At 46.1% G+C, this 11251-nt stretch overlaps 1 protein-coding gene across 1 annotated transcript; it reads right to left on the reverse strand.

Moving 5' to 3' along the window:
• Positions 1-6619: 6619 nt before the first annotated feature.
• LOC124701542 (rhamnogalacturonan I rhamnosyltransferase 1-like) lies at positions 6620-10020 on the reverse strand. Its single transcript, XM_047233623.1, has 8 exons — positions 9702-10020; positions 9185-9252; positions 9011-9099; positions 8761-8923; positions 8387-8676; positions 7717-7921; positions 7345-7502; positions 6620-7205 (listed from the first exon to the last, which is right to left on the reverse strand). Exons 1-8 carry the CDS (start codon positions 9871-9873, stop codon positions 6968-6970), a joined length of 1383 nt encoding a protein of 460 aa, XP_047089579.1. The 5' UTR covers positions 9874-10020; the 3' UTR covers positions 6620-6967.
• Between the last annotated feature and the right edge of the window lie 1231 nt (positions 10021-11251).

Raw genomic sequence — 11251 nt, forward strand, 5'->3', positions numbered from 1 at the left:
TGCAAAAGCAAAATCTTTGTCTTGTGCCTCCAACTCCACTGTGTGGTTGTCAAGCATAAGGTTTCCATATTAGTAAATTAAAATTACTATAAAAAGTAGAAAGAAAACTAAAACTAGAAAGTAAACTAAAACAAGTAAATAAATACTCCCTCTGATCCGATATAAGTGTCGGACAGCCCATTTTATACAAACAACCTTGTGTTTGTTTCTTTCCCACCCCGCACTCCAGTCCACCCTATCCTCGTTTTTCCCACCCGTGTTGACCCAAGGAGGAGAAGTATGAGGTTACGATAGAAATCCCCAATCCCAATCCCAATCCCGTCGCCTAGCCATGGATCCCGTCGGCTGCCATCAATTTGGCGCCCGACGCCGTTGAGCACAGGCGGGGGAGGGCTACCCTGCGCAGGACGATGGCTCGCCGGAGCCTGCAGCGTCGGGAGTGCGGCCGAAGGTAGCGGGCGACCACGCGCTCGAGCGGATGCCGGGGCGGCGCGTGGCCACCGTCGGCTCGAAGCCGTGCAAGGGCCGGGAACCCTCCGGCGAGGGCTATGGAGGCGACGGCGCGGTCAGCACTGCAACGGCATCGAGCCACCTCCTCTGCCTCGAATCAGGCATGGCCGAGGTCGTAGGCCGCCACCGCTGCAGGCGGTTTGCGCCTGTGCCGCCTTCCTGGTTGCCAGAGCGGCGTTGCCGGAGCAAGGGTGGGCAGGGCCACGCCGTTCCCGTGCTAACCAACGAGTAGACCATCTACCACATTTTTCATATTTTAGAAGGGTGTAATTGTAAAACATGGTTGCATTAAACTTCCGACACTTTTTTAGGATCATAGGGAGTATGTTTTTGGGGTTTTGGTTGTAGTTGCAAGAAGTAAAGATATTTTTGTATTTTCGAAATTAACTAATGTTTAAAATGTGATGTCTAGTAAAAGCAAGTAATAGTTGTTTATTATGATAAAAGGTGGACGGGGTTTATGGGTTTACTTGTCTACTCTCTCGTAAAGGCGTGGTAGCATTAAGAACACGATAGATAACTAAATACTGATGAGATTTTATTATGTGTCTTGATTAGCATTCATATGGGAATCACGTCCTAACATAAAGATGATACTACACATCTTACTTATTTTCCACAAGAAAGGATACACTCCAAGAAATCTAGATTTAAGAATTAACATAGCATAGCTTTAGGTACTTTGATATGATGTTTGAACAACAAATATGCTATCTTAAGTAAAACATATCACAATAGATCAAGCATATTATATTAAACAAGACCTCTTAGATAGTTGTCACTATGAATTATATAGCACATGCATTCACTTTATCCCTAGTGAGGTAACAAAAGCATTGCTAAAGACCATAGTAGATATGAGGCTTGCTGTTACAACACATTACTACCATCATGTTACTCCATCTAATACAAACCATTCCCCACACATGCTCTTGCATACAAGTTTGATCAGAACAAGTAATAAAGAACAGGGTAACAATATGCGTCAATTAGTACATCAAGAACATAATAAAGATTCAGATCTCATAGATCATCCAATAAAACAAAATATCCAACACATAGGAAATTACAAATATGGCCACAATCATGATAGACTACTCACATGGTGACAAGGGTTTAACTTCTCAATGCCTACATATTGTAGACTTGGGTTTCGCGGAAAGTAGAGGGCAAGTAGATCTCGAAGGTTCAGCCGAAAAGGTGCTCGCCTATGAAAACTAGAGTGTATGTTGACAATGGATTCAATCCCTTCCTTCTCCCTCGGCTCCCTTTTATATAGGAGGTGGAGCCGAGGCTTTCGTATCGTACAAGTTATAAACTCCGGGAGACTATCGAAGTCCTTCCCGTACAATTACATGACTCTCAATCCCTAAAATAACTCTATCTTCCATATTGAAATTTACTGGGCTTCTGGGCCTTGAAAGCTTCGGGTCGTAGGCCTCCAAATATCCTCGGGTACCTTATTCAGCAGGCCCATTCGGAATGTCTATGTCAGTAGCCCCCTAGATTTAGTTTGAATCGTAGAATCGAGCAAAATCTCCAACGTAGAATCAAATCGTGTCTTTACATACTAATGAGTCGAGTATTTATGTTTAACGTCTATTTTGTACAGGGATGCTGGTAGATGGGGCTCGTTCATCTGACGGATCAGGTACTAGTTAATTGCTCTTGTGGTAAACCCGCATAAACCTACTTCAAGCTCAAGTCCCTGGACTTGAACTCGGGATACTGGCGTAATTCGACACGCGCCGCTAAAGGACTTATCGTGAATTGAATCCCAGATATGTTTTATCGAGTACCTAACGCGTCCGCTAGGATTTTTTTTCGTATCTGTTGATACGGATAAAGTAGTAGAGCGTATTCGGGTGCGATTCCATGGCGCACATGATAGATTAGATCCTGGGGACTTACCTTCGTAAAATATTACGGCATTCAGAGATTTTTACCGCGGCGGACGCGCTCTGAGAATATATTGTCGAGTACCTTTATCGGCTGCTGGAATTGCTAATTTCCCCGAGTTGTTTAATGACAATATCTTGATCTCCTGATGGGAGTACATGACGAGTTATGTGTAACTCGAAGATGTACGTCGATAATTCCTCTTGTGCACTTTTATTTTTTGTCTTGTCATCCTCTTGTTTTCTCATATTTCATCGGGTGCGCGACCAGCGTTCCCGATGGGAGTAGCCCCCGAGGCTATAGTCGAGTGTTTGCACTTGGTTGTAAGCTCATCTTCTTCTGGTCCAACTTCGGGAAAATCAGGGTGAATAGTTTCGATAGGGCTTCCTTGGTCTTTTGAAGCACCGCCTTGAACTTGCTCGCTGGAGTCCACGGCGAAGGAGATGGCTTCGGTCATGGAGTCGATCTGAAGCTTATTTGCACGGTCAACGGGCATATCGGCAGCGCTTGAACCACATAAATACATGGGCAATGAGCTAAATTAGTTCAAAATGAAAGGAATACGAAGGTGTCGAAGTAACTCACCCAGCAGAGTCTCAATGGATTTACGGAGGCTGCCCTCCTTCTCCTCTGCTTGGGTCTGGGCCTCCGCCTTCTTCTTCTTCTCCTCCTCCAGCTTCGCCTTCACCTGGCCCAACTCCTTCTCCAGTTTATCAGCTTCTTGCTGGGCTTCGGTTGCCAGCATGTTTGCCTTTTCAAGCTGCTCGGCTGAAGATTTGGCGGATTCTCGGAGCTGGGCATTCTCGGTTTCAAGCTTGATGAACTGAGGTGAGAAATATATCACCATAGCCACCACGGCTTGAATAGGCTGCAATAAAGAAAACAAAGTATCATTCAAGCACTCGAATATCGATCAAGCCAACACTCGGCTGCAAGCAGCCAACTGTGGGCTAGGGGGCTAATCGGGTAAAGACCATCATCAAGAGGAAAAATGCAATGGCACTTACGTCCCTTCTGGAGTCGAAGGATTGGGAGAAGTTGCTGAAGGATCTTCTTTCTTCTTCAGCGTCCTCTTCAACGGCGGTGGAATGATCGATGATGCTTCTGGCAGAACTGATACTTCAGCCCCGCCGTCACCGTCCTTTCAGAACCGGTCTTCGCCTTCTTCGAAGGTGGAGGATCCATCTCCCCTTCGTCACTGCATAAACAGATTCAATTGTATCAACAACATGGGCGAAAATTGCTAAGAAATTCAACAAGGCATATGAGTAAAAGTTCTTACGACTCAAACAACAGCTCGTCCTCAGCGGCGAAGACACCTAACGGCCTCTTGGGTGGCTGAGCAGTCGACGCTTCGGGAGCTATATCAGTAGAAGGAACACGATCAGCATCATCGTTGTTTCAGCCACTAGGACTCGACTCCGTTGTATCGGTCAAATCATCGATAGTTGCCCTCCGGCGCTTGGCAATGAAGGCCCCAGCATCATCGTCTTCATCATCATTTTCTTCTTCCTCTTTTTCTTCTTCATCTTTGGTGGCTTCGTTGTCATCGGCCACCTCGACATTTTCTTCAACATTTCCTACGAGCTCATTATCCCCGGGCTCGATTCCAGTCTCGTGTGCAGGAGGATAGCACCTTGGGATAGTTGAAGCCTGACAAATCAAAATAAGATCAAAGTCAAAACAAAATCGTTGGCTACAAATATCATATCGAGTGCAGAATGCAAAATAACCTTGGCTGGAATACGACGAAACTCGTATGGCTCTTGAACAGCTACCAAGGAAATGGTGTCTTCCTGGCTGAAGTACGTCAAGCATCTGACTTCATCCAAGAGTTCCTTATCCGAAAGATCCGCGACACTGATTCGGGTCACATCCTTGGCGCCAGTGTACAACCACATCTGGTGATCCCTGGACATCACCGGCTGGATGCGGCGTCTCAAGAACAAAGCAGCTACTTCAGTATCAGACATTGTTCGGCCGCTGGCATTTTTCAACTCCAAGAACTTTTCATATAATTTGTTGGCTACTACATTTTCTTCGGAAGTCAAGATGTTCTGCCAAGAAGTCTTCGGCGTCGCCTCTAGAACATCCTAAACTCTGGTAGATTGGAATGGTGACCCGAAGTTGGCTGGTCCCTGAGATAGAACCATTTTGACCTCCAGCCCTGGATGGATTTTCTCATCGGGAAGTTGAAGTAATTAACCTCCTTCCGCACAACGAAGCCGACCCCTCCGATAACGTAGGGTCCGATGCCCCTGTTGTGGCACTTGACGAAGAATATCTTCTTCCATAGGCCCCAATGAGGGCCGATGCCAAGGAAGGTCTCGCAAATAGTAATAAAGATTTCAAGGTGCAAGATATAATTTGGCGTCAGCTGCCAAGATGCAAAAAAAAAAAAAAAAAAACACACTCGGCGGCTCCCGCTGGACTCGCCACTAATAAAATCCCTCCGCAAAAGCACCAACCCCGCGAAGGCGAAGGCGAAGGCGAAGCGTGCCTGTCTGCCTCATCAATCCCCCCTCGCAATGAGCCCGCCGCAATTCGACCACGGCTCGCCGCCGGTGCTGGTCGACGACGCCATGCGCGAGATCTTCCTGCGCATCCCTCCGGACGACCCCGCGACGCTCGTCCGCTCCTCCGCCGTGTGTACGGCCTGGCGCGGCATCATCTCCGACGCCGATTTCGGCCGCGAGTACCGCGCGTTCCACGGGGCGCCGCCCGTGCTAGGCTTCCTCCACAACACTTGGGAGCCCTTGGCCTCCCACTTCACCTCCACAACCGCATCCTTCCGCTCGCCTGTCTGCCACGACCGCCAGGACTGGCACGCCCTCGACTCCCGGCACGGACTCGTCCTCTTCCGCACCCACCACGGCAGCGGAGAGATCGGGGATTTCGCTGTCTGCGACCTCGTCTCCCACGACCGATGGAGTGTTCCCGCTCCACACGGCCCCGATTGGTCGGGCGTGACCGTGAAGCACTACTGGAATGCCGCAGTGCTCCGCGACTACACTGGCGAGGGCGCTTTTCTCGTGGCCTGGGTGATCCTCGCCTCCGTCTACTCATCCGAGGCTGGTGAATGGAGCGACACCATCTCCATTGGCAGTCGATTAGGGAATTTAGGGTCTATATCGACCACTTCAGGCACAGTGCCGTCGTTGGAAATAAGGTATATCTCCCATGTGGAAAGACGAACATGATAGTGGCGTACGACATGGGTGCGCAAGAACTAGCGGTCATCCGCGCGCCATTCTTTGACGAACCGGACATTGTCCTCGCTGGGGCCGATGACGGCATGCATGCTGCTGTTCGCGACCGTGCGGGAGTCTGTACTTTCCCTCTGGTCAATGGAGGCTTCTGGTCCTAACGCTAACGGTGCCGCGACATGGGCACGTCGCAGGGTCATCGAGCTCCAACCATTGCTCCCTCTGTGTGCCTTCTTCCACGTTTTGGTGGTTGGTTTTGCCGAAGGTGCTGGTGTCATCTTCCTGGGTACAGGGGCTGGGTTGTACACATTTGAGCTCAGTTCAGGCCGAAGCAAAAAGGTAGGACAGAGATTCATCGGAAAAGCCATACCCTACACGAGCTTCTACACCGGAGGTACAGACTAGCCTCGTTACTGTTTCTTAAACATGCACATGACGTTCTTGACATCTAATGTACACACCATTGCAATATGTTTCAGTGATTTTGCGTGTAGCTTAGTTTTTCAATGGTGATTTTAAAATGCTTCAGTGCCCCTCTCCTACTCACCATGTCGCGACCTTGCGGGAGTCTGTACTTTCCCATACTCCAACTTGTCTCATTATTCTCTTATTACTAGTTTACTACGATGGGCTGGTCTACTTTGGCTGTACGGGGAGAACCTGCAGTGAACTTCGCTGTCCTCTGTCGCTGGTTGCTGTGGTCAGTTTGGTCAGGGTGGATGCGCTTTGTGTCCTTTTGCCAAAATTATCGAACTCGTTCGAGTTTTCATGTTTTAACTTTGTACGCTAGTGACATCATCCAGGCTGGAGATGGATTTGCTAGCCTGTGTAAAAGTTTGATCGAGTTTCTCAAGACCAAGGTGCTAAAAAAAGAGCTGTTCTGTAAAACCACCATCAATTGTATCTGTTTTTCTTGTCTTCAGCCATGACATAGACTGCGTGTTGTTGCGTAGTTGGGAATGAGCAAAGAAAGCTTCGTGTGGATATTGATAGGAAGTACCGCATTCAAGAAAAATAACAACACTCAATTAAACCAAAATTGCTATGAATTGGTCACCGTTGCAATTGTATATGGCTATCATCACGAATCAATCATCAAATGAACAAGAGCACAAACTGACAAGCCAAAATTTACACGAGGCCTCCCTATTTTGGCAAGCTGGGAAATAAATGAATCAATTACATAGCACAAGAAAAAACTACCTATACAACAGCACACTGGTAACATAGATTAAATGATCATGGGGTCTCTGCCTGCTTGCTGCTGGCTTCAGTCCGTAGATCATCACAAACAGTGACTTGCACCGGCGAGGTTTCAAATGTGCTCACCTTACAGTAACTGTATCCTTAGTTCAACTGCACTGGCTTGAATTGGCTAGGCACTCGTGGGGGTTAGCGTAGAAGTAATCCTCTTCTTTTGGCTTGTTGTCGAGTTTCCGCCGACAGGATGGTTGGACTACACGGCCTCTATCAACTTCCTGGACAGAAGATGTAAAATTCTCCCAAGAAATTGTCTTGCTGTTGTACAAGTCTATAAGTTCAACTAGTTTCCGTCGGTCTAACAACACACTTTTTCGGAAACCCAGGAACCTGAATATAAAAATGCAACCAAATAGTTAGAAGCACGTGATATTATTTGTTTACTTATTTATTTATTTTAAAGAGTAAACCACTAATCGTTTTGCACAAGAGTGGCTGCTCTCATAAGGCGAAATCTTGCTGTACACACCTTCTGTGGCCTTCAACAAGTTTCGCCATGTTACCATCGTAAGTAGGAAGGAAAACATCACTAGAGGTAGATACAATGAAATCGAGAGCAGCCATCTGAGAAGAATGGTTTTGAAACTGGCGCAGAGCTTCTGAATCAAGCAGCATCTCTTTTCTTACCTGAAAGGTAATCAGTATTGCTCATATTAGCATGTTTGGTCCGTATAGGGAATATGACATCCTGGATATGCCAGGGAAGGTCAGGAAACTACAAGTTGTGTGCCTGACAGAGGAAAAACCTCACTTGAAATACAATGTTGGGAAATCTCACTGTAGTTGTCGCCACAAAATATGAAAAAAACAAATTTAACTGACAAGAATGTTGGACACTTACGAGTTTCGGAAAAGCAGCCCTTAATGGTTCCAATCTCTTTTCTCCCCCATAAATTTCACCAGCAGCAATGTATACAAGAGTATCCTTTTGAAAACCCAGCGCTTTCAAAACAAGTGATGTCTCCTCAGGCGTAAGTGGGCATAGTCCTTCTGATCTCTTGGCTTTGGAATCAATTTCTTTTTCTCTCCACCATGGATAAGCATATCTGATTGATAGAAAAAAGTTAGATTCCGGTGATTCAAAATGTGTGCATCACTTTTCAGCTATCAAGAAAATCAGCACAAACAAGATAAGCTGGCACTCAACCAATTTGACTACCCTAAAGACAGATGAGCAGTTCCAGTTTTATTCAATTGACATGTATCCATAATGAAAAAGGAAAGGATGTATGCATGAAAATGCACAATTCGTTGAAACTGATACACTGATGTTGCAAATGTCTCTAGATCTGGACACCAGCAATACAAAATGAGAATCGTATGCAGGACCACAGTAGACAAATTAATATATGCGACATCTATGTCATTGTTGTTATAGTACTAGTCTTTGTAGATAAGTCAAGAAGCAATATAGTATCATCTCCTTCTTCTGTGAGGAACTACTTGAATCTATATCCAAAATGCTACTACGTATTCATGTTAGGTGAAAGACTGCACAACAAAAAGTATACCTCATTCTTTTGAGCTCCTCAGCTTCTTCAGGATTAAGACCATGATTGCAACCAGAAAACGCCAGCATGTCCATCTCATATCGTAAATGCAACGCCACAAATGATCCCTTCACTCCAAGTTTCTGTACCAGTTTATTCCCCAATGCTTCAATCTGGGGGGTAAACTTCAATGCATGAAAATTAACACGGCACCTAACCAGTTGAAGCTCGGTACTGATGCCATTATTTGCTAACCGAGCATCCGTCTTGTTAAAGTGGATGACTCTATATTTGCTGAAGAGTGGTAAGATCTGCATGAGTTGAGAGACTATGAAGAGTACATACTAATGCATGTACCATGAAAGGGAGGGTGGATCCCAGATAAGTTGACAAACCTGATGCAAGTAATATTTCTCATCTGACCAACTCACAGGTGGCATCTCAAGTATAATGCTTGAATCCGTTGGACCGAACTTCTTCGGCAGTCGTTTAACAATGCGCACTTCATCTCTTAACGAGGTAATGAAATGCCTCACATCAAATATGTCTCCAAAATTGCTGAAAAGCATACAGAATACTAGTCGCATAAGATATCAACCTTGTTAATACATAGAGCTAGCACCTCTTGAAGAAAATGGAATGAACCTCTGATCAGCCCAGAATGATCTCTTGTCAAGTTCTGGAACAACCATCGTGAGGTTTAGCAAACGTGCAACTGCCACCATGTCACATATCTGAAACACAAGAGGTTCAAAACAATAAGGAGTTAATACGGAAAATCTGAAATTGAACAGCAGTAGTAAGCAAAAAACGACTGACCTCCGAACGCATCTGATTAAGACCACCGTTGCAAGATATCTTCAGATAACCATTGCTTTTGTAGATTCCTGGGGAAATAATCCATCCACATATTACTGGTGGTGGTGATTGACTGAAATAGTAATATCTCGACAGAACATTTACAGTCCCTTGAGCAGGTATCTCAAAGCAACTTCTTAAAAGCGCACTTAATTTCTTTCTCCAGATATCATCATTTAGCGCATCAACATATGATTTGTCATGCCTTTAAGAGCGAACTGTCTCTTTCACTAATCTCAGCTATGTGTTTCACCAGAAATGGCTATAACTTACTCAGTGAATCGGTGGATCACAGACTTGGAGACAGGGACAGGGACCCAAACTTGCTATGAATCCGTGGAAGGACAGCAATAAGAAATGATGCATCCAACTTACATGTCTACTACTATCATTTACCATTCGCTAACTTTACAACTTGTTAAAACAAACTAGAATCAAAACTAGCCAGTAGTAACAAAATAACCCGGAGACCACTCACTTGGGGGCGGGGGCGGAAGCGATGAAGGCGGCGGCGAGGGCGCGGGCGCACCGCCGGCGAGGCCGAACAGGACGAGGAGGCGTCCTACGGCGACGAGCTGCGCGACGGAGGCCCACAGCAGCAGGGCCGCGCAGCCCGCCACGAGCCAAACCCTAGGCCTGGACCTCGCCATCGCTGCCTCACAGCCGGCGCCGCCTCCTGATCGCCGCCGGCATTTGAGGTCGCGGCGGCGGCGGCTCCGAAAGGTTCGAGAAGATCTCGGGGAGGGCCCGTGGGGAGCTGCGATCTCGTTAGCCTAGCTGTGGGGACTGGGTGACTAGGGGCGTTTGGCTTCTTTTGGTTGGTTGGTTGGTGGTCGTGCTTCTCTTGCTGGTGGTGAGGTGACATGGGAAAGGGATTATCCTAGCTGAGTGATAGACCACCAGGTGGACTACACTACACTACACTACACTACATGACATATGCACTCCATAGTTATTGGACTTGTTCCAGAGACTGGCTTTTCAGAACCTGGGTGTATGTGAACCCACTTTTTTAAAAGTACGTTTGTGATGTAAAAACATGTTTTAAAAATTGAAACATAAATAAATTGAATGCAAAGGTGATCTCGACCATGTGCCCTGGACATGAGTTTCGTGACGAAAAAACCTTTTATTTTGCCTCGGCAAAAGAAGTGAAATTTTGCAGGGCTATATAGAGCAGTATATATACGTATTTTGTCTTTTTTAGATTCTCAAATAAAAAAGTGGTTTCTCCGCGAAAACTTTCTACGCACACATGGAACATGCATACGTACCCCGTTATTTTTATTTCAGAATTTTTTAACATTTGGAAAATGCATTCTTCCACCTGGGTTCACGTGCACCCAGGTTCAACTGGGACTTTTCCACTTGTTCCATGTATATTTTGTTTTCATAGGTTTTTTTATAAGAACATCTTCAGTGGCCCAACGTATTTCGGACGCAAAAAGATGATCGCACGTCTGTTTGCGTCGGCCGCAGACGCGAAATTGACCTTCGGGTCGCAATCGACTGTTTGCGTCTAGAGCTTATCCCACTCCCACGTATGTGTCCTATGTATCTCATAGTGCGGGCTAAGTGTTTTCTAGTCGATGTAGCTAGCTAGATTGAGGTACCTCTGGCTCCTTGATCGATGGATTGGGACTTCTTTGCCTAGATGTGTATCTGTCTGCATGTGCATGTGACATCTCATCCGCACTCTGCTATAAATCTTGAATATTAATATAGTCTTGGGCTCTTGGCAAGTTTGCTCTGGCACTGTGTTAGTTGATGGTGCTATTTATTGCTTTTTATGTTGTTGAGAGTTAATTGTCATACCCTGTTCCTTGTATCCAGCTGAATGTGTATTGTCTGAATTTATGTGCAACACTTTTCAACAACGAGGGACCTGGGACACGTGGTGCTGAGGAGGAAGAGGGATGCTAGTTTGGGTGAGGGGGCTAGCTGGAGGGTGTCTTGGAGGAGGGTGTCATGAGTGTTTGATTGGTGGACAGGTACTTCTCGGGATTGGCGGACTTCTTGATAGCGATA

Source organism: Lolium rigidum, chromosome 3 (assembly GCF_022539505.1).
Source record: "Lolium rigidum isolate FL_2022 chromosome 3, APGP_CSIRO_Lrig_0.1, whole genome shotgun sequence".
In the NCBI taxonomy this organism is placed as follows: Eukaryota; Viridiplantae; Streptophyta; class Magnoliopsida; order Poales; family Poaceae; genus Lolium; species Lolium rigidum.

Bases quoted from the DNA above. Each gene is read 5' to 3' on its own strand.
- LOC124701542 (XM_047233623.1), bottom strand. From the start codon at position 9,873: ATGGCGAGGTCCAGGCCTAGGGTTTGGCTCGTGGCGGGCTGCGCGGCC. The intron at 9,253-9,701 runs GTGAGTGGTCTC...TTATTTCCCCAG, and splicing joins GCTTCCGCCCCCGCCCCCAA to GAATCTACAAAAGCAATGGT. The intron at 8,924-9,010 runs GTTCATTCCATT...TATGCTTTTCAG, and splicing joins TCATTCTGGGCTGATCAGAG to CAATTTTGGAGACATATTTG.